General features: G+C 38.5%; 1 protein-coding gene across 8 annotated transcripts; it reads right to left on the reverse strand.

The window, feature by feature from the left end:
• Positions 1-21: 21 nt before the first annotated feature.
• SLC35D2 (solute carrier family 35 member D2) lies at positions 22-23,409 on the reverse strand. 8 transcript variants are annotated; one of them, XM_085567324.1, is made up of 13 exons: positions 23,243-23,409; positions 21,141-21,221; positions 20,083-20,116; positions 18,420-18,506; positions 15,465-15,532; positions 12,992-13,063; positions 10,972-11,040; positions 9,846-9,948; positions 7,795-7,887; positions 5,406-5,473; positions 4,591-4,669; positions 2,750-2,832; positions 22-2,167 (listed from the first exon to the last, which is right to left on the reverse strand). In XM_085567324.1, the coding sequence occupies exons 1-13, from the start codon at positions 23,386-23,388 to the stop codon at positions 2,065-2,067; spliced, it is 1,086 nt and encodes a 361-aa protein (XP_085423450.1). In that variant the 5' UTR covers positions 23,389-23,409; the 3' UTR covers positions 22-2,064. The 8 variants fall into 8 exon arrangements, 7 of the variants coding, with proteins under 7 accessions (XP_085423450.1, XP_085423454.1, XP_021390385.2 ...); XM_085567328.1 differs by having other exon boundaries at positions 20,083-21,034; positions 23,243-23,276; XM_021534710.4 differs by lacking the exon at positions 21,141-21,221.
• Between the last annotated feature and the right edge of the window lie 327 nt (positions 23,410-23,736).

The raw sequence follows: 23,736 nt of genomic DNA on the forward strand, positions 1-23,736 counted from the left end.
AAAATGTAAACCAAACAGAACACCTGTTAAAACTGTAATCTGTATCTTTTTATTTATAAAATGTACAGCAAAATATTAATTATATTCAAATGTTAAGTGTTCCTTTCTGGGAACTACATCTTATTTAGCAGGTGCCTTTGTGTGTTCATCAGTCCTGCAACCAAATGGCACTCATACTAATTTCGTAATAAACGAAAACTTTCCCATACCTTGTCTCACAGCAGAGAGTTAAGGTTCAGTAATTGAAATTGCGGAGGTAAAGATGATCTGAAAAAAGAGGAGCCTTATAAAAGAATACACTCAAAAATATTGAATGTTTTTAAGCATAAAGGACAGTTTTTAAAACAGAAGATCACTGAAAAATATTTGCAGAAATGCTTTTCCTCCACAGGTCTTCAGCAGATAGAAAATGAAAGTCACATTCTTTGCCAGCTGTGAGAAAATTGATAGTTCAGATTTCTCTCTTTGATTGTGTCTTTAAATGCCACTTCTAGTATCTGCAGTCACTGCTCCTCTTGCCATTCAAATCTAGGCAGGCAGTCATTCCTTGAAGCTTCCAGTGTGAGTTGCCCAAACTAGCTGTTTTATAGATCAAATTCACACTTGTCATTGATGTACTATGCACAGAGTAATGTTTTCTGATTTTCTGTATATTCAGATTAGCTGTATTTTAACTGAAGTGATCAAAAAAGTCATTAGACTACCCTGGTTCCATGTCAAAGTCTTTCAAAATCTTCTTTTGATTTTATTATTTTCAAAAATTTTGGCTCATGCTCGCAGGGAATTGAGAACTTCAACAAGATTAATTTCTCTGATGTCTTCCAATACTTCAATGCACCTATCACATTTTCAAAGGTTAACACTTTATCCTCAAAGGAACAGGTAAACATCATCAAATATTTTCAAAGAAGGAAATACAGATACAGGTGTTATTGAAATATATCCATGGGTCTTATTGTCCCAGATGATCACTCAGACCATCGATCTGGGCCTCTTAACCACTGTACCAGCTGAGCCTACTGTAGTCATCCCCAGGCTCATTATGATTCCTTGCTTAGAACTGAAAGCATAAACCAGTACCAAATAAGCTTTTACTGTATATACAATACACAACAGCACTTTAGCTACTTCTCCTCACTTAAACACAAGTCTGTCTTCCACATAGTCAGTTTCCCTCCCCTACTAGGTTTGTACATAGTAGCACCACTTTTCTGCATCAAGTTGGCTACTGATAAAACATGAGAGGAGGGGAATGTGATATAAAAAGCAAAATGTACCTTAACAAAAATAGATTTGTTGGCTCACAGACACACATACATAAAAAATCTTCAAATATTAAAAAATATCCCCTGTCATTTCCCTACTTTCCTTGATCTGCTGCAAAGTTTTGAGGGTTCATTTATAACAAGAGTGCAGAATACCACAGTGTGACTGAGGATGAAAGAAACAGAGAGAGAATGCCTACACAATGTACACACACGGACATAGCCTGAATTTTTTAGTTGACACTTACACAGTGAACAATCTGGGGGCAAATATCCTCTTTGCCCCGTATGTTCTATATCACTTACCCAAGAGCACATGCATGCATGAAATCAATCTGAACCACTAGGATCTTTCACCTTGTCACTGATATCCAGGTTTGCACATGGCGTAAGGCAACGGTGAATCAAACCTCATGATCCTTACTGGGAATTTTGCCTCAAGAAACTACAGGCAGTCACTGAAACAAAACTCAAAGATCTTGTTGAAATAGCACCCAGGTAAAGGTAAATGCAGAAATTTACAACTTGAGATTTGCTCATAGCATTCTTTCCTATAAAACACCTTTCAGATTAAGAAGAAAAAGCTAAAACCAAACTTAAATCAAACTTTTTTTGCATGTAAAAAAAATGGCGTGCAAGAATATTTCTCAGCCAGTGAATTATGTGCATATCTGTGACAACTGAGGTAGATTTTTTTTGTTGTTGTTGTTCCAAATATGTTCCAGCATATACTTATTTAAGGTCTTGGCAACGCTAAGTAAACTTGTATCTTCAGTCTCTTTCAAGGCAGACATTTTGTCTAACTTTTTGACACTGGAAATGCATTCTCTTCATCCCCAGGTTGTGCAGGCTTGCTGTTTCCTCTTAATGTCAAAAATGAGTATCTCAGTCCCCCTGCAATACTAAACAAAAGACAATGAAGAGTGATGTCAAAGATGTCTGAAGTTACAGATGTAATTTCATAGGTACGTACCTTTCCTTCTGAAGAGCTAATGAGCACCAGCTATCATAAACTAGGAGTGCCTAAGAGCTATGTAACTCATCTGAGAAAGCAGCCCCAAGCAGACAAAGATCAGTTACCAGATTCACACACACAGGTGATCATCTAAACACACAAAGTAACCACTCACAAGTTAGAATTCAATAGGCACAACTAATTCAGTCAGTGAGCTCACTTCACACACCACACCTTTTACTTGGAAGCCTCACAGCTCAGAACTGCTGCTTATAAAAAATTCCACACAGTAAAACTGTAAGCACATTTCCACAATTATGCCTTATTGCAGCAAGATTTAATATCTGAAAATAGACAGGAAAAGTCATAACTAACTGTAATGACCTTTACATCCTGAAGCAGTGCTTTGTCAGGCCAGTAGTTTCAAAACTGCATCACCCAAATGAGTCCAATCAAATGAAATATAAAACTAGAACTCACTGAGAAATTTTCAGTTTTAATAAATAAAGGGTATTCAAGTTTCACTTACCAAATATTTAGCCCTATAAAGTTTAACATGGAGAATATGTAATCTCCACCAATCAACATTCCAATGTAAGCAATGGATATATTCTGAAAGGAAACAACAGTCATGCATTTATTTAAGTCAGATGTCATCTCCATGAATACAAATGGTATCAACTAATTCACTTTTCTAAGGAAATAGCTATACTGTGTTGCTGACCACTCTAAAATCAGCCTTTAAACTAATTTCATGGATGTCAGCCTTATGGATAATGTAGCAATGAAAAAAAATAATAAAATCAGTATGTTTTCTAAATGTATGCAATGCACAGTAACTTTCTAGGGGAGAAAAAAGCTATTTGATATTAGGCAAAATTGACAGAAGGTCACCTTTTGAAATTTATTTCTTTATTATCTTTGGAATTCAAATCTCATTTCTTAAAAGTGGGTTTTGGGTTCTCCAGCATAAAAAGGATGCCTTAAACTTACAGTAAAAGTCCTTCATTATTACCTTAAGAGGGTTATCTGCTTACTTTTCCAACTAAATGTGCTCTGAAATCACTTGGTACAGGTTCAAGACAGGCACAGCTTAACGTTAAAAATTATACCTCTCACCCAACTGCATCAAGTTTTAGAAAAATAGTCCCCTAAAGACAGAAGGAAAGATGTAGAAGTCTTGTGATCATTTTACCAACACTTTGTTGCATTAAATTATTTTAGTAGTTAGTCTGCATAATGACATCTGTCTGTGCATGTCCCTAATGGAGACTGCTGCATCATAACCTGCTTCTCAACTTTAAAGTTGTTCAAAGTGTGTCAAAGACTATTACAGCTAAGAAAATAATGTTTTGATGCAGACATATAAAATTTAAAAGAACGCTTTCAGGGCTACAGAATGAAAACTACTAGATTAATCTTGCAGCTTTCAAAAAAAGAAAAAGGATGTAGAAAGAGAAGTACTGCCCTCATTTTGCAGATTTTGTTACAGTGAATGTATTGTTTTTCTTAGTCATAGAAGGGAGCACTTTCAGTACTGTTATTCCTGTTAAGCTAGTTTGAATTCTGAAAATGTTTTGCACACAGCTGCCTAAGTTTTGTCTTTACTAGATCTCTTGCAGCTTCACAGTTCTGTGTTGCTCTCCAAACTGGCCTACAAAAAAGTGCATGGGCAGTCAGGGATGTTCCTAGACATACTGTCCTCATCAATACAAAGCAAGATGCACAATTTTAAATTAAACTGGGTTGAAGGAAACAGACTGTAAGGACACTGGGGTTCAATTTTTAAGACATGCATGTTTTGGCATTGGTCAAATTGACCAGATTTGTACAAACCAAAATTAAATAGTCTGTTCACCTAGAACGAAGGCTCTCACACAAAGGCTAAGGCACTTAACCATAAAGGACACTTGGTACTTCAGCTTAGTCATTATTCTGTGTCTATAAAAACCCTATTAGCCGCAAAGGAAATTAGTTTAGCCCAAAGTAAAATTAGATCCCATCAGTTCACGTGGATTTGCATCAGGGCATCTTGACTAACACACAATAACCTAATAAACAACAGAGGCACAGGATACTGCCTGATGAAATGTGGCTAAATGTGCACCTCTTAATTAAAATTGTTCCAGTTTCTCTTGTAGAAGAAATAAAAATAGATCAATACTAACAATGTTTTCTGGAGCATACCTGACTTTGAGGGCAAGAGAACAGGGTCACTTTGTGGTGTAACCTTTTTTGGCACAAGCAGTGTCTCAGTATTAGCCCTCATTTTGAGTTTCCATCTCAAAGTAGAACCAAGATCACTACTAAGCCAATGCTCTTTTCTGTCTATTTGACATTTTTATTTCTGTCTTCTGGTCCATAACTCACCTTGATGGCACCAACTACTGTTGTTGTGAGTGCAGAATTGTAATGACTACACAGGACAGTAGAATACATCAAGAGAAACCTAAACAAAGGAGAAAATTTTATAAATTCCTCCCAGGGAGCTAGGAAGTTTAACATTACTTAAAGATGTTCAACATTAGCTGGATCAGTATTTTTCTGGAAACTATAATTCCACCTGTTTCAAGCCCTTGTAAAATAATTTCAGTGCATCTCTATTTTAAGTTAATTATGTACACATACAGAATATTCAAATTATATGTTAAAACATGCTATTTGAGCTCTAGAAGAGTCAGCCATTTTCTCTCTGCTGCTTGTATGTCAGTATTTGAAGTTAGTTTGGCCCCTTGATCAAACATGGAACAGAAGAACAGGATGCAACTCCTTCCTTTTACTCTGCAGTTTCAACAGGAACAAAGCATTTCATTACTTTTAAGTCTCCCACACTTTTCCAGCTGCTTTAAAGAACAAACACACTGAAACAGTTCCTATACTCACAGACTTACATACTATTAACTGCAAACCAGTTAGATGACTGGAAGAGACAGACAGAAGAAAGAGTACAGAAAATACAAAGCTAAATGTCATGTTGTTCAGCACTGTACTGTGAAGTCAAAAATTCAGATAGCACTGAACAGTTATTTACACCATTAGAAACAATTAAAAGTCAAGACATAACCCTGGGGGAAAACCCATTTTCTCCGAACTTTCATGTAACTTACCAGTGAGTCTTACATTTGAGATTTGCAATTTGAAGTACTGACAAGAAAACAACCTGCTTTATTCCCCTGTGTCCTTACCCCAACAAGCAGGAAAGAATAAATTGAAAGACAAATAAACAATTTGTCCAGTGCTGGAAATGTGTTGCCTATTAAAGAGAGAGAGAGAGAATTATGTGCTATATAATCAACTGTAAACACATATAAAATGTAATAATATGAAAATATGTAAATTTACAAAATACATTTAATTCATACCAAAATTATGAACTATTTATATTTCTTCTGGAAAGAGTTTAATGTATCTAACTTGACAGACAGCAGGATGACAGTATCCCTGATACCTAGAGACGTACTTGTAACATGTAGAGCAGTGCAGGTACACAAGTGCTTACGGTAAGCAATTAACATAAATGCAGTACAGAAAATTGTGTTTTGGTATTTACTGACAGATACTAACACAGTGAATAATAACATATAATAAATAGTGTTCATGTGAGATGGACAGAAACAGCAAATACATAAATAATTTCCTCTAAATCTCTTCCACACAGATCCATTCATGAACAGCTTTCAAGTCCCATGCCTGCAGCATTTTTGAGCATTACTAAGGTCTCTCAGTAATGAAGATCATTGAAAAGGCTTAATTGCTTTGAAATATCCTCCCTAGTGTAGTGCAGCAAACAAACACACAGTGCCACACAGTCACTAACAAACATATCACAGATTCTTCTTTATCTCTTTTAACTCCTGGATATGCCTCATTTTAATCTGGTTAGTCTACATAGGCGCTGAATTCAGCTAAGGCAAAATGCCTTACCTGAGAAACAGAATAAAAGCTGTTAGTACATGCTAACAGTCAGCTGAACCTCCACCATGTGAGGTAACAGGTAAAAAGGATCTTGCCCTGCTAGAATTTTGCTGGTGTCCAACAACAAGCTGCCGAGTATAACAGAGAGCCATTCTGGGGCTTCCTTCCTCTTATATTGCATCATGCTTTCCTGTCCTCTCAGTGCTCTCCTTCTCACAGTGAGCCAGCTGGTGAAGGACAAATTAGTAACTCAGACTTTCACTCACAAACTGCAGTCTCTCCAAGATTACAGAACTAGCTAGAGGAGTGGAAGTATGTCCCTATCATATAGATGTGGTACTGTTTTGACTTCACAGCAGAAGATACATGCTGTGACAGGTCAAGGTAAGAAGATCTACCAGGGTAAAAACTGGCCTGAAAATCTGGTAAGTACACAAGTTATCTACAATCATTTGCTGACTTGCCATCAGTATTTTTCCATTTTCTCTGTTTTCTCTGTGATTTGATTTCTGTGTGTCACACTGACCCTAGTTAGCTGCATCATTTACTAGGACTTCTATTTTTAGGTGACCAAACCAATGGGAGGCACAGAAAGTACAATGTATTTCTCTAATAGATTTTTATTCTCTTTGGATAATTGAGCATTAAGATATTTACAGAAAATCAGCCAGTGGACACAACACACTCCTTTTTTTTTCCCCTGAGGTAAACCTAGAAACAAGGTAAACTTGGCAGAGACCAGGTCTCCCAAAATCTCCCATATCGCAACCCTGTGTGCTGGAAAAGCAGTTGAAATCTTACAGCTATAAAAACTTGGGCTCCTTTTCCAAGATATATAGCAGCTGCATTTTCCTCAACTGGCACAAGGTCATACTGGACTGATGACATAAAGAAATTTCACATTCACAGCAGACCTAATTCTAGCACTTCTAGGGAATCATAATTTTTCTGCTTAAAGCATAATTCTAAGAACACAATGGTAAAATCATGTGAGTGCAGGGCACAACAGCATACAGCAAAGAACATTGCAATTATTTATTACACCCTCCAAAGAATTTTTCGTGGCAAATGTAAAACATTTCTAGAAATGAATATGAGTGACTAGATTAATAACTATTAAGAAAAAGGCAACTCAGCAAGACTGTGAGAGAGCCAGGAAAACCTTCTGGTCTGATATTTTATGTATCAGGACATACTGCCTACAGATACTGTATTAGGATTGCCTGGGGAGAGTTTTGCTCTCATTCTATGAGAATGCACAATGGAGGTCACCAAATAAGACTAAGAGTAAACAGAAATCTGCCCTGGATATCAGAATGAGAGAAAGACTGGAAACTGTCTGTGCAATTGCGATCTTGTTATAGAGCATGTGGCAAATCACAGCAGGATTCTCAACCATTTGTTCTAGTTGGGAGTCCCTGAACACACCTAAGTTCCTAGACAAAGACTCAAATAAGGACTATCACACAAATTCAGCTTTTCCTTAAGTGAATAATCACAAGCTCTCACCTGTGAAGAACAAATCCAACTCACACTTTTCAAACATCACTAACATAGAGGGAGGATTACCTCTTCAGAAACAAACCAAAAGCCCCTCCCACTCCCCAATGAAATCTGAACAAATATTATCAGTCTGAGATATGCAATATTGCTACTTACCTGCTGAAGGTCTCCAGTAGAAAAGCTAATAATAACTGTTGGAATCACCATGAAACAAGCATTATAGAACAGAACACCATACTTTCCCAGCTCCTGTGAAAAGTGAAACATGGTGTTTGGCATTAAAAGCCACTTGGGAGCAAAATACTACATATTACTCTGGTAATTCTTCTGACATTATTGTCAGTGAGTAAACAGATAGAATACATCTCAATTTAAAATACAAACTTGCACTTGGGTTCAATGTTTCCTAGTAAGCTGAATTTCCACTTCACTCTCTTTGTCTGTGCACTCAGAAGAGTATTACTGCTCTGTTATTCCTTGGACCCTTCTATACAACACTAGAACTTTCAAAAGACTGGTCCAGAAGTGCTTTGTGTTGATTTCACATAAGTCTCTGCCTGGCCAAGAAATAACCTAGTCCTTCTACTATAAATCAACCACAAGAACATATAACAGGAAAATGAATGAAGTTTGACTCGTAGAGCTTTGTAATCACTGGTAACTGATGTAACTTTATGCAGCTTAAGGGTTGCATATAACCTGTGGGTTAATTTGCTTGACACAAAGGCAGGAAATAAGGAGAATGAAAAAACAGCCTTTCCTTCCTCCAGATTCAGCCATGCTGCTTAGAAAAACTCTCCAGCCTATCTCTTCTCCTGTATTTTGCAGAAAATTGTGAGGCTGTTAAATGCTGCTCATTAATAAAAATGCCGTCTGTAATCAACTAAGATGTCTAAGATTATAAAGGACATATATTTCTGCTGTACGGAGTGAACCACAGAAGTCAGAAACCAAACCTCTATCCAAGCCTGCTCTTTGCTATGGCTTAGTATGTTTCATGGCACTGTATTTGAAGAGCAACCTGCCCAACATTTACATAAGATGTGTATAAATATATCGCCTAATACATTGTCACACCTGCCTTTGCTTTTAGATAATCAAAAAAGACTACAGTTACTCAGTTACTGTGGTTATGACTTAGGCTGAACAGTTCTCTGTTTATTTTACATAAACCTCACATAACATGGGTTTCTAGTCAAAAAGTCATCATCCCTCTATAAATATATATCAAATTTAGAGGTAAACTGTTAGCTTATGGTTTACTTTTTTTTTTTAGTAACTACTACTCTCTGCTTAAAAGACTTGGAAGAAAAGAAAATACACTGTTTGCTTACCAAAACCAAGCCAGAGATAGAAATAAGAACTTTTTCTAGGCTGTTCTCTAAGAATGCATATATCAACTGTGAAATATCAACTGGAATGTGAAAGTAAATGAAGTTATTTATAAGTTTATAATGGTAAGTACATAAAATTCATCTAATAAGTAGGTGTCCTAGGGTGACTAATGTCCTGGGGTGACTTTATGATGCTGAATTTTATCCCATTTGTCTGTTTAGCCCAGAAATAAGTTTTGTGCCTTTAAAACTATATCCGAGAGCAAAGAGGGAGAAAGGCAGAAGCAGTGGAATGTCTAGGCAGCTGTATTCAGAAACAGAGGTAGGAGTTTCAGCTCTCTCAGTGTGTGTTGTTTGCAGCATGGACAGTGGGAGAGAGCTCTCCTTTGCTTTTAGTTAGTTTTTTTTAGCTAGCTGAGGCAGAGAAGTTCCCTGGACTGTAGTTTTTCTTTTTCTTGGAACTATTCAAATCTGCTCTGGACTGAAAACCCAAAAAAACATTGGGAGCTCATCCCTGTGGCACACCAGGGCCCAGGACACAACAGATTTTTCCAGTGCCAGAGGGACTGAGAATAGACTGAGCGAGCTGAGCTACACCCCACAAAAAAATTCTCTCTCTGAATTTTGGAAAGAAACCTCTCTTCAGACTACTTAGAGGTTCCAGTGCTTAATATTATTCTTTTTTTTTTTTCATGTTTGTGAGTACTTTTCTTGTTAAATAAACATTTTTCCACTTTTCTCAAAGGACGTTTATCTCCCAAACAGGTAGGGAGAAAGGCCACTTGAATTTGCTTTCTAGAGGGACCCCTCCCTAAATTTCCCCTAAACCAGGACAGTATCCCACAGCTAAATTTAATCCAATCACACAATTACCTTTGGATCAATTTTCTGCTTTGTATAAACTCCATTTGCTGCTGTGAAGATATCATTTACCAACACAAAGATGTAACCCTCCAGACTGAAAGACAGATCAGACCTGGGAAAGAAAGAAATACTGTACTGTAAATAAGCAAAAAATATGTAATGCATTGCATTACCTTGCTTACCAAGACAAATATTGTGAATGAGGATATGTAAATCCCATGAACTCCAGCCAGTCACAGGTTTTGATTCAAGCCTTCTTTGTAAGTCAAAGTACTTTACATTTCTCCAGTCATAGGACCATCACAAATGAGAGACATCAGAGAGTTCCTAATACTCAGTGAAAGCAGCAGGAAATCTTCAGTTCACCCATCTCAATCCTGACAACGAGTCCAATTATAACTGAATTTACTTACCTATTTCTTCTACTACAAAAAGTGGCTAAAATCCAACTGGTTTTTACAATACTTGTATATTTCTCAGATATACTGTCATCCTTTCTGTTTTTATTAGTTACCTCATCAATACAGGGTAATTCATTTGATAGGACATGGCTCTATCTCTGTCACATCACATGGAAATTATTTATCCTTGTTCATAGCAAAGTCAGGAAACAAACAAACAAAACATTAACTTTCCAGATAGGTAAAGGAATGTTCAAACAGAAAACAGAGGACAAGAGCATATGGGTGCTTTGTGACCACTATCCCACAATGGAACTTACAAAAAAAGTGGGATTTTTATGATTAAAAAAATATACAATGTATAATTCCATATTTGACAATCAAAATATCATTCTTTCTATCCAGAACAAGAATATACTTTTCCAAGATTATTAAAATACACTAATACCATGAAATAAAGGCAACATTCCTCACATAGTTTTAACTTACTTCATTTATGATACTGCAAACATGGAAAACCTACAGGTGGAAAAAGACACACCCAAAGCAGGTATTTGATTTTTCCTTTGTATAACTGCACCTCCAAGTGATGTCACTAAAGAGATTTTCCAAATCAAAACTTTATCCAGAATAACTTATCTCCACTTAGGTTTACTTGGAATTAAACAAGGAAAAAGTCCTCCTGCTGTCCCTCCCCTCATAATATCACTTTGTATGAGAAATTAAAACCTTACCCAGCGGCTATGAAAGCCCCAAAAATGATGGCAAATATGCTGACTATAATATTCAGTGGGTACCGTTTCCTGTAGGCAAAAATTGAAACAGTTCACATTTTCATTATTTGAAGTGGAGATTAAATGGCTGTCTGCCTGGAAAGTTTCAAAGCAATTAATAATCACAGATCATTTAACGGGAGGGCAAAGTCTTGACAACCTTACAGAAACAACGTGATTGCCCATGTGCCACGCTGTCAGACCTTGGCCCTGAGAATAGAGATTTAAAAAGCACTGTGAGCACTCTCTTACTAGACAATTATAAAAGTAAAGATTAAAGGTTCAAAGTAACAGCAGTGAACCAAACAAATGTAATGTGTCTCGATATTTATAATAGACATATTACAGTGTCTTCCAGCAGTCCAATAAAGGAAAATTACTGTACATCTCTCATGCATATTTTCATATCACCTTCACTGAAGAAGATGCTATGGAGCACACTGTCTGGATTATTTTCAAACAGATACTTATTTTGAACTCAAACTGAAACTTTTTACCTGAAAGGGAAAACATCAAGCTTATGACATTCTTCACTACCACATCAGTGCTGACACAGAGTAGTGAAAAGCATTCTGTAAACCCATAAAAAAGTTTTTATATCTACACTACTTTCTTTGGAAATATCTTAAGCACTCATTTTTGCATCCTACTGCAATATGCCTTACAGATATTCCCCTAGTCCTTATTCTGTCAAAGTAGACTGAGAGAGAAGATCCTCAAAACAAAATGTACAATTCTGTTGAAGAAATACTCTTGGAGAAATCCTGTGTGTAAAGGAGCACATCTGTGGACCACTGTCACAAGAATAAAGCACTGAGCAGAATCTAGATAAATTAGGGTGTGATCATAATAACTTTCAAGAGTAACAATCCAAACCTTGATCGTTTCAAAAATCCTGACATAAGCCTCTCTGGAGTGCACAGACTCTCTAGAGTCCTTTCATTTTCAGCCCAGAGGAAACACAGTGTGTCAGTCTGCACCAATACAGCATTTTCCTCCCAAGCTTCCCACTGGTTGGTTGCTTACACTCATAGGATGTTGCCTGCACTCATAGGCTGCATTGCTGTTCTCCAGCTGAGCACTTCTGTAAATCTCAGTGACTCACTTTTTTTTTTAACTTGCCTGTGGGAGTCTTCAGGGCAACAGAAGACAGCAAGTTTTGTTTTCTCTGGGAGAAGTTAAAACTACAAAATAATTCCAGAGCATCTCCAAATATGAATCACATTGATCAGTTAACTGCTGCTTCAGCTGAAAGGAGATGATAGTTTACTTAAGGGCTTTTTGCTTTTTTAGCTTTTCCCTGCCCATCACTGTCATGCTGCCTGGGTTCAGCTTCAGCAAGGTTTTCTCCTTGTGAATTCATCTTGTGAGTCCCACATCAGCCAGGTGGACAGAACTGTGAAGTTCTGGACAAAGTATGATGTATTATATTCCAGTTGCTCCAGCTCACTACTACTGAAATTAGAGATCCTGAGCAGCTAGCATATCCTTCTTAATTTCTCATTAAAAATAACATAGGTGTCTGTAAGTAAGGAATTCTCTGATCTAACAATGGCTGGATACCATTTGGTTTCATTAAACTGATATGTTTTCGCCATGCTATCAGCACTCTTTGGAGACATAAGGATCTGAGTGTTTGAAGCAGTTCACAGTTTAGGACCCTCCAAGACCAGACACAAACATAACTACTGAAAGTGTGTGAGTTTTATCTGATAACCTGAAACCTATGTACCAGTCTAGAGAATGAGATCTGACAATGAAGGCAAGCTGATTTTTTCCTTTGCTTCACTAAAATGTATGTATCTATGCCTTAAGAAAAGCTACATAAATCACTTTCTTTGCTTTTCTCTATTTGTAAATAAAAATCATTCAATTTTCTGATGACACAAGTAATCCATTTGATATGATCTAAAACAAAGGAATCTTAAATAAAAAAAAAACAAACAAAAACACAACCCCAAAAACAAACAAAAAGGATCACCCAAGTATGATGATTTCCAGCAGTAAAGTAAGTGGAATGGTAAACTTCCTGAGTACTGTAAACATCGGCAAACTGTCAAAAAAAAAAAAAAAAAAAAAGAACCAAAATAAAAATCCAAGCATAATATCAGATTAACAGAGTATGAATCTTATATTCTACCTCTTAATTTACTAACCCAGGGGATGGAACAATTAATCCAAGAATAAGAAACCAAAACAAATAGCAAATAATTTAGTATATATATATCAGTCTGACATGTACATTAGACAACCAAATCATTGAAAGATAGCAAGCTTTGCCAATTAGTAAATCAGTGCAACTGGCTGTTTGAAGGTCACTCTGCATTACTGAAATGGAATACAGTAGATACTTTCTACTTAGCATAACCCTTATGAAATAATTCTTTCTGCAAAATTCATTGGCATAGTTAAATAAAAACTATTTCTGCTGAAACTTAAGAGGAGAGACAATAAACCTTTTTCTGAAAACATGTAACAGAAATAAAATACAAAGAAAACATGCTTAATAAACAAGATGTATTTTGAAAAACAAAATGAATCCTTGATTTTTAAAATCCTTAAAATTAGAGGAAATACAAGAAACATGAAAGGTGGGGCCACAGCTGCCACTACTGAACAAACTTCTACTTTTAACAACATATTTTTTATTTTCATGAAGTAATGCAGCTGGAAACTTTTCTGGGTGAGAAAACACTTGCATCTGACACTGTAAATGTGACAGCATGGACCAAATAATCTCCTGCTTAAGATAATTATTTACAATTGCATTAGTAAATGATATAATTCCTAACACAATGTTTAAAAACTTTACAACAGATATTTTGAATTTATGCAGAGGCTCATTTGCACCTTCCAGAAAACCTAATCAAGGTGAAGAATTCAATGATGTAAACAAGTATCATATATTGTACCAAAATGCAATGTAACAAAATCTTAATGATAGAAATACTGCAGGCATTTTAAAGTTTCTGTTATAAAAATTAGTTAAAACTAGTAAATCTAAGAGCCACAGGAGAGGAAGAAGGTGCATTTTCATACCCTACTAAGCATTTAAACTTACAGTCAGAGAAAAGGGAAAGGAAAAGCCAACTTTTACAGTTTTGAAACTACTTTCATTTCCACAATGGCTGAAGTGCTACTAGGCAGAGTACTGCCAAAGTCTTAATGCCTGTTTCACTGGAACAGCTTGTGAACACAAGCAAGGAGATTGTTGCAGAATCAGGCATCTAGTGTTCATAGCTAGAGAACAGAAATTCTATAAATAAAAATAAATGAAAACAAATTAAAAATACACTGGGGGACCTCATCATTCTCTACAACTCCCTGCAATGAGGGTGTAGTGAGGTGAGGGCAGGTCTCTTCTACTGTGCCTGCAGTGAGAGCACCAGAACAAATGGCCTTCAGCTGAGATAGGGGATATTCAGAATGGATAATAGGGAAAAAAAAAAAAAAAAAAGTCACTGTTAGGGTGATCAGGCATTAGAATGGGTTGCCCAGGGAGGTGGTGGAGTCACCATCCCTGAGGGTATTTGGATCTGTCACTGGTCCAAATTACTGGTCCAGGGTTACAGTGGTAGTGTTGTGTTTACAGTAAGACTGGATAATCTTAAAGGTCTTTTCCAACCCTGATGATTCTATGATTCTGTGGCTCCATTTGCTTTCCAAGCATCTGTCTCATAGTTACAAAATGCACACAAACGTGCAAAATTCTGTTTTGGTTTAGTACCAAACCCTGAGGAGCCTGCAATGACATAAAAAAAACACAATGGTAGTGGTGTATCCTGCTGTGTCCTCCAGTCCTGGTGCAGCCATCATGCTTCTGTGCTCATCTTCCAAGAAAACACAGTCATTCATTCTATTACAGCATATGTGCACATTACTTACACCTTTTTAGCACTAGCATGGACACAACTCTCATGGGTCTATGCTTAGAGGCACATGGGAGTCAAAGCACCCTTCAGCAGTACTCCCTGACAACCTGCTTTTTGAACTCAGCAGGGCTAGGCCACCACCACCACCACAACACACAGCAGTATTTTAAATTTTGGTGATTCCGAAATATCTGCCATGACATCACGGTACAAATATTTTCCTTATGTTTCTTCCTTTAGAAACACCTTACAGTTTGCCAATTCTCTGATTAAGACACCCAGGAAAAGCTGGATGCTTGGGTGTGAGGCAAAAGTGTAAGCATTTTCATGGTCATATAGGAGTATTGTGATTTTATGTCAGTACAGGACTGGCTAAGCTCCCCTTAAAGAAAGCAGACAACTTATAAACTGATCAAATGTTTGTGTAAAAATTTCATAACAGTACCAGGGGTTTAGACAGACAGGCAGACAGGCACCACATGGATTCAAGACTCCAGACAATGCCCTTCTTCAGTGTTTCTGTTTTACCCCACAAGAGAAAAAGGCAAAATCCAGTCTTCTTATAACTTCTACTTACTGTACCTGAGTTTGCTGATACTTGATAATCCACTTAAGTGGTTTCCAACATAAATCAGAGGCAGTGGAAATAACTGTCATAAAATTAAAAGCACAACTCAGATTATTTTGTTTAAAAGTACAGTTGAGAAAATTTACTTGATAGAATTTGTTACCTGTCATATCAGACATACTTTTATGAAGAAAGAGGGTTTTTTTAAACAGGAAAAAAAAAAAGTAACTATGCTGCAAGCTCATCTGCAGCTCCTATTTATGTGACTGGTCATGACTACAGCTTTACTTGATGTCATTAAAAGAGTTGCAATTTACCACTAATGAGACTTAGAATCCATTTAGAGTAAATGTTAATCACTTATATAATTACTATAAACCTCAGATTAATATCCATTTTAACATTTAAATTTAGATATAAAGTTAATAATAACAACAGTATCTAAATAGGCAAGTGAAGAGGTGGAATAAAAAAGTTAATAAACTGTAAGTATGCTGTGCTCCTCTACATATTCCACATATATATTAGTACAGCTGGAAGTTGCAGCATTTTAGATTAACCCAGAAAATTATGCTATGTAAGATACTAGAAAGGAAAGTAATTATAAGTAAATTAAACTTTACTTCTAGCAAAGAGACTGATTTGCACAGAAATCTATGGTCCATAACACAATACAGAGAAACAATAATGGAACTTATGAGCCTTAAGAAAATGTACAAGAATACAAAGATCCCGACAATAATCAGCTGCAATTCAAAGACATTAATTTTCCTGCTTCAGAAAAAATTACAGTATCACAGAATGGGTAAGGTTGAAATTTACAATAGATTTAAATGAACCAAAATAATCAATGGGGACGAAGGAAGCGTGTACATTTGGTCCCACTCATGGTCAGTCAAGAGGGGCTGAAACAGCAGAAAGACATAACAGATCCTCTAACCTAAAGTGTAACAGTTGCTCTTGTTTCTACACAGGGACACTTTGGAAGACACTAAAGTCAAAGGCTGTACATCTTTAAACTTTGTCTGCTGGAAAAGCATACAGACCAGAGGGGTGTATTTAATCTGTGTTAAAAGTCCTGTGGTTCTTTCACAGCAAGAGAGAAAAAAAGTGAAGTAAAAGTTAACTGATAGTCAACTGAAGTTAATTTTTAAGTGAAAGTCACAGTAAAAGTAAACAGGAAAAAAAAAAAAAAGAAAGCAGGAGTATGAGTAACAATAAATATTCAGCCTGTCAACTTAAGTTTGTAAAAATTTTGTAAAGCACTGTCTCATCTGCAGTCTTTCATTTAGAACATCTTGTTTCATTTAATTTATAGGCTGAAAACAGAGCAGACATTATATTATCTTTCCTCTGAAATTTATTCCATTGTAAAGACAAAATTACAACATTCAGCACAACAGCAGAGATCAGTGAATCATTTACTTAAAAGGGGTCAGGAACTTCAAAGCTTCATCATTAAAATAAGCATTTAACTGCTTTAAAACCCCAGCTGAATGCACTAAAGACAAAAACCAGTTGAGGAGTGAAAAGTAATGACTGTCTTAGTGTCAAAGCAAAAGTTGACAAAAAGATAAGGAGTTGGCCTAAGGTTCCTTAAAAAGTAGAGAAATCAACAATAAGCAATCCAGCTGATTCACTATGACTAGTCAAATCCAACATTTCAAACAATATACAAGTCCTGGAAGCTAAAATGCTAACTGCTTCCAGCCTATCCAGCAAAGTCTTCCAAACAAAGATATGATTAGGGTAAAGAAAATACATACTGTATTTCCTTAATGCCTCTGTATGTAAGTTAAAGTGAGGACAACAGCAGAAAGGGAGCACAGCAGGACTTGTGGGGGATGGAGGGAAGAAACTTTTCAGGATCTCAATAAGTTGTTTATACATGCAACTCAAAGCTATCCACTGGAAAACCTTCTTTCTTGTTAATAATAAAGAAGGATTGTCCATTTTATGAATGATACTATAGATTTTCCTCCCAAGACTTGTACATGTAGAAATGCCAATGATTTCAACATGCATTAAGAATGAACATATCTGTGAGACATCCATTGCAAACTGACAGGAAGACAAGATTCTGCAGTAAAGATGTGGGCCTGAAAAGCTATACTATCTGACCCCAGCAGCAGGGCTGGGAACACTCCCTGTGTCCCAGAGCAAACCCAACTGATAACCTGCAGCAAGACATAAACACACAGGCTAAAGAAACATTCCAGCAACATTGCACAGATGCAAAAATCTTTGAGGATCACTGCTGTAGTCATTTCACATCCTAGTTCCCAAACTGAGGTAAGAGTAGGTCCTCTCACATTTGTCCTGTCCTGCCTCTTTAGACCATATACATTTAAGGTCTGTATGCTGCAGTTATTCACCTCCTACAGCATTTTCAGAGGTCATTATTTTAGCCCCTCCTATGGAACATAAATCTTATTCTGGGAGTCAGTTGCTGTTCTGGATTCTCATCTATCACATTATTTTTCTACTATTTTATCCCATGCTCCATTCATATTTCCAAGCAGCCTTTCTCTCTTCATGCTGTGCTCAAAAGTCTTTCACAAACACCTATCTCCTATTGATCCCACAGAGAACCATACCCAGAAAAACCTTTCAGGAATGTGGAAGATTTCATCCTGCTGTATAAAGATAAAGCACCCAGAGAGCCATACCCAGAAAAACCTTTCAGGAACGTGGAAGATTTCATCCTGCTGTATAAAGGTAAAGCACCCTTCCCATGTGCTGCATAACTAAATGGCAACAGATTTCTCTGAAAACAGAGTTTATATATATAGCCCAAACTAGAATATTGCAGAGAAATTAAAATTTTCAAATCAATTTTTAAATGAAACAACGGTACAAAGAATTCAATTTGAAAAAGAAATGCAAATGTTTTTCTTGCCCCTGTAAAAAGAATGCTACTATAAGAAGTAACTCTTTCATATTATTACCAGGACATATGTGATCCTTACCTTCACAGGTATACTTTTGTCAAAATCAGGGAAGTGAACAATCTTATTTAGTTTTGACACATACAAGATAAGTATAGTGGCTGCCATCTAAACAAAAATAAAGAATGAGAAGTTATGTAAGAACAAAATTGTAATGTATGAATGAAAAAACTGCTTCAAAGACAAAGTCTTTATATGAATTTGATAAATGCTACGTTTTACGTATTTCTCTAAAAGAACAGCACAAAATGAAATTAACAAAATGAAATAATTTTGCTCTTATCAATTTTGCTGGCTATTTATTTAAAAGTAAAATACACACATACTTTACTATCCTGAAGAAAATTAGTGGCATTCTGTGAAACAATGCATACTGAGAAGGAGGACACAATCCCACATAAACCATGAAATTTTTACTCAGAGAATTTATTAGTCTGCAGAACCACTCCCAAAACTTTTTTTGGTAATGCAAAATGGAGGTTTGGTATTGATCAGTCTGTTGACAATGAGGAAGAAATAGTAAAGATACAGGCAGGCAGAATGAAGAATAATATCTGAGCAATCATACATCACAGATGTTAATGCTGCCCCAAGGAGTCAAAACAAAGCATCAAAATTCCCTAATACAAAAATACAGCAGTCAACTATCTAGAGTATAAGGTGGAGTCATGTTCTGCAGACTAAAGCATTATACAGTATCATATATACTTTATACAGTGTTCAGGAAAATCTTGAAAGGATCTGTCAGCAAAAAAATGGAAATGCCATTAAGTCTTTAATTCTGCAAAAACTCTTTTTCTTTTTTCTGCAAAGAAAAAACCTGCATCAAGACATGAAGTATTGCCACATTTTCTAGCCTTTCACTGAAACATGGTCCATGGTTCCCTGACCAGTCTGGGCATGTAAAACTTTCTATCATATCACAAAGTCTTCACAAGACATTTTACTATCTCTAGCACCTAAGAGCAAAGATGTCAGACTTGTGGTACCCTGTTTTCAATACTTCGCCACTACACCCTGCTGTGCAGTCATGGCAGAAAGCAAATTCCATATAAAATGTATTTGCCTAAACAACATTGGCTTCAAGGCTCAATCTTTATCAGTGATCCCTCTGCAGCGATATGTTCTTCTTTATGGACCCAGCCCACAAGCATTTGAACTTTGGTTTTACCATGATGCCTCCTAACAACAAAAACAATAAAAAAAACATTTCTGTGGCCATAATGCATGGGCAAATAAATCAAGAAAGAATCAAAATTTTGCACTGGTCCTACTGGAAAACTGCTGGGAAATTGGGAGAAATTTATGAGGAAACACGTGGTTTGGCTACAAAGAGGGGCAATATCTTTGCATGTAGTCCACAAAGGCTCAAGGACCCTCATAGAATGTATGCATTTGCTAGAACAAAGCTGGACGGTTTTTAAGGCCAGATTCCTTATTATTGAACTTTACAAGGAGAAATAAATAGCATTCCAGTCTTTTACATTACTCTCTCCAGGCAATAATTTTGACTCAAGTTCAAAGTTATCTGTTTTCAATTAAACAAATTACAGTCCCTTATAGTGTATCTAATTCAGAAAACAAGCAGTTCACTGTAACTGTGATTTTGCCCCCTAAAATCTACCTCTATTATCATTAGTTTAAAATAATGAATACTTTAAGTATGCTTTACTTGTGAACATACCTGTCCAATTCCAAGAAACATTGGAGATGGGAAGCTGAAAAGCATGAACAGATATTTAGTACTGAGGAATGAAAACAAATAATTAGGAAAAATAAAAAAGTTAAAAGTTAAAACCAAAGTCAACAATTAAACATGAGGATGACTGGTCTGTGTTTAAGAGGAGCTCAGGACTACACTTGTGGTAGAAATATTGCATTTCTGCAGCCCAAGTGATACAGCCCATGTACAGTTGATCAGTTCTGAATTGCTAGTTGTTTGGCAAATATTCGTAAGTGAAGGTAACACATTTAGAGGCCTCTTAATGCGCTATTATTGATATTAATGCTCCACATATACATTTTGAATCCTGAGATGGGAGAGTAACTGAAACATCTTGCACTTGCTCTAACATCAAAGCTTATCAATATAATCCAACACACTAGCAGTAAGTTTTTGTCAAGATCAAGTTCTTAGGCAAATGTTGTAGAAACACCTATTGTCTACTAAACCAGCTAAATTCCTACTATAACCCTTCAGTTGGCTTTAGCTGAAAGCATGGATAGAGTCCTAGAATGGTTTAGGCTGGAAGGGACCTTAAAGATCATCTAGCTCCAAACCTTCTGCCATGGGCAGGGACACCCTCCACTACTCCAGGCTGCTTAAAACCCCATCCAGACTGGTCTTGAGCACCTCCAGGGATGGGGAGTCCACAACCTGTCTGGACAACTTACTCCAGTGCCTCACAGTAAAGAATTTCTTCGTAATCTCAATCTAGACCATCCCTCTTTCAGCCTAAATCCATTTCCCTTTCTCCTGTCTGTCACTACATGATCTTCTGAAAAGTCCTTCTTGAGCTCTTCCTTTTAGGTACTGGAAAGCCTGGTCTTCCTGGAATAAGATCTTCCGGGAATCTTCTCCAGGCTGAACAACCCTGTCTCTCTCAGCCTGTCTTCACAGGAAAGGTGCTCCCATCCTGTGATCAGAGACACTGTGATTAGTGTCTTCCTCTGGACCAGTTCTAGCCTTCTTTGAGTTAGAAGGCCCAAGACCTGGATGCATTATTACAGGTGGGGTCTCACCTGAGCAGGGGTACAGGATCCCCTTCCTTGACCTGCTGGTCACACCTCTTCTGATGCAGCCCAGGTAGTAGGGTTTCTGAGCTGCAAGCACACGGTGCTGGTTCATATTCAGTATTTTACCACAAACACCCCAAGTCCTTCTCCCCAGGACTAGTCTCGACCCATTCCCTGTGCAGACTATATTTGTGCCTAGGATTGCCTCAATCCAGGTGCAGGAACTTGTACCTGGCCTTGTTGAACTTCATTTGCAGAAGCTGCTGTTCTCCTACTTAGTGTGGTGACAAATGCACGTCTAACAGTAACATAATTGGGATGGGAAAAAGCATTGACAAAAGAAACCAACACACTGACTCACAGCAAAAAGGCCATAAGAGCATCACAGTCTTGACACAGAGTTAGGAGCGACTGACAGCAAAAGAGGTCAGGGAAACAGAAGTACTGGGGGCAGGGAAAACATAAGAAATAACAGGACTTCCATTTATAATCATGTGACACTTAAACTGCTTTTTGTTTAATATTTACAGCTCCCCCATATAAAGATGGAGAGTTTGCCCATCTGTACCACACAGATTTCAATCCCAGACATTTGTGATTTGCAGAGGCGTAAATATTTCCAGCAATGCTGTAAGGAATTAATACAAAACTGAGGCTTACTGATGGACATACTGTACTTGATTATCTCACACAGATGTGCTAGATGTATGCCAGGCACTTTCAGGGAGCTGCAGTCTGTAGGATAAAAACCACTATAAAATAAAATCTCAACTTGCACCATGTACAATTTATGAGACATATTAAATACAGCTGCTGTATGTTCAAATAGACTGAATGTTAAAAAATGACAGCAACTTTGGCTTTTTAGCTTTCTTTTCATTTTGGTTTTTCCTTTTCTTATTTTCATTCAAGATGAGCTAAACCACAGCAAAAACAGAGCAAAGATTTTAAGTAACACATGTTAATGCTGAGAAAAATGGCAGTCACAGGACAATCATAGAATATCGTGAGTCAGAAGGGACCCACAAGGATGATCGAAGTTCAACAAGTAGAAATCTAGATGGGAAAAGTATGACTTGGAGATGAATGCCTAAATTCCTATTTCCCACAGGTGCAAGATTAAGAGTAAAATGCAAAGTGTAAGAGGTATGCTGTTAATGCTGTTGTTTTACGCAGTGGTAGAAGATGCTAGTTATCACCAGGATTCCATATGGGAATTTGCACCATTAGGTCAAGGGCGGGCTCTCTCAGTGTTTTTATGACCAAGCCATTTTACGAGGTTCACTTTTCGTTTCTGGCTACCTCAGAAAAGAAAGATGCTGGAAGGAAGCCACAGTTTCCCTCACGGGTGTCTGAGGTAGTGCGATCCTCTGAGAACAGCAGAAAGACCCGGAGGAAACGACGGGTGTTTTCCAAGCTGTGCCTGCCCATCGGGCGGTGCTGCAGAACTGGCACACACCGGGCACAAGCGGGTCTCAAAGGGGAAAAAGCGGCCCCGGCTGCAGCACATCACCCAGCAGCTGGGGACGCGGGCGGCCGTGGGAAGGGAAGGGAAGGGAAGGGAAGGGAAGGGAAGGGAAGGGAAGGGAAGGGAAGGGAAGGGAAGGGAAGGGAAGGGAAGGGAAGGGAAGGGAAGGGAAGTTCAAGGAAGTTCAGGGAAGGGAAGTTCAGGGAAGGGAAGGGAAGTTCAGGGAAGTTCAGGGAAGGGAAGGGAAGTTCAGGGAAGGGAAGGGAAGTTCAGGGAAGGGAAGTTCAGGGAAGGGAAGTTCAGGGAAGGGAAGGGAAGTTCAGGGAAGGGAAGTTCAGGGAAGGGAAGGGAAGTTCAGGGAAGGGAAGTTCAGGGAAGGGAAGTTCAGGGAAGGGAAGTTCAGGGAAGTTCAGGGAAGTTCAGGGAAGGGAAGGGAAGGGAAGGGAAGGGAAGGGAAGGGAAGGGAAGGGAAGGGAAGGGAAGGGAAGGGAAGGGAAGGGAAGGGAAGGGAAGGGAAGGGAAGGGAAGGGAAGGGAAGGGAAGGGAAGGGAAGGGAAGGGAAGGGTTCTCCGCCGGGCAGGACAGCCGGCATCGCCCGGCACCCTGCGGGTGGGACTGCCCGCTCTGCCCCGGCGCTCACCTGTAGGCGCTGAGCAGCGCCTTGTTGACCAGCAGGGTGAGGAAGGAGCACGTCCCGTAGAAGAGCGCCGAGAGCACCCTGGCGAGTGCCGGGGACGCGGCGGCGGCGTCCGCCTCCTCCTCCTCCGCGGCCAGCCCGGCGCTCATGGCGGCGAGCAGGGCCGCACCGCGGGCCTGCCCCGGGCTGGCCGTGGGGACACCGCTGCTCCTCCTCCTCCTCCTCCTCCTCCTCCTCCTCCTCCTCCTCCGCCTCCCCGCGGGTCCGGGCGCGGCGGCCCCGCGGGCGGCCCCGGAGCGGCGCCGCGCAGCCCCTCGCCTGCGGGGGGCGCTGCCGCCGCCGCGGCGCCTCAGCCGCGCGGCCCGCGGGGCTCGGCGGCAGCGCCCGGTGTAAACTCAATTTCGGGGTACAGGGCTCCGCCTCGGCAGCGCCCGGGCGGCAGCCCGGTCCCAGAGAGCCCGGCCGAGCTGTTCAACCGGGCCGGGGCAGCCCGGGGC

Source organism: Lonchura striata, chromosome Z, assembly GCF_050655825.1.
Source record: "Lonchura striata isolate lonStrDom1 chromosome Z, ASM5065582v1, whole genome shotgun sequence".
Taxonomy (NCBI): Eukaryota; Metazoa; Chordata; class Aves; order Passeriformes; family Estrildidae; genus Lonchura; species Lonchura striata.

What these genes read in the sequence shown, in the direction of transcription:
- SLC35D2 (XM_085567324.1), bottom strand. Translation starts at nt 23,388, where the DNA reads ATGAGCGCCGGGCTGGCCGCGGAGGAGGAGGAGGCGGACGCCGCCGCC. An exon ending in TCAAGTATCAGCAAACTCAG is followed by an intron (nt 13,064 to 15,464) that starts GTACAGTAAGTA and finishes TTTTTTTGACAG; the next exon opens with TTTGCCGATGTTTACAGTAC. An exon ending in AGCAGAAAATTGATCCAAAG is followed by an intron (nt 7,888 to 9,845) that starts GTAATTGTGTGA and finishes CACTTTTCACAG; the next exon opens with GAGCTGGGAAAGTATGGTGT.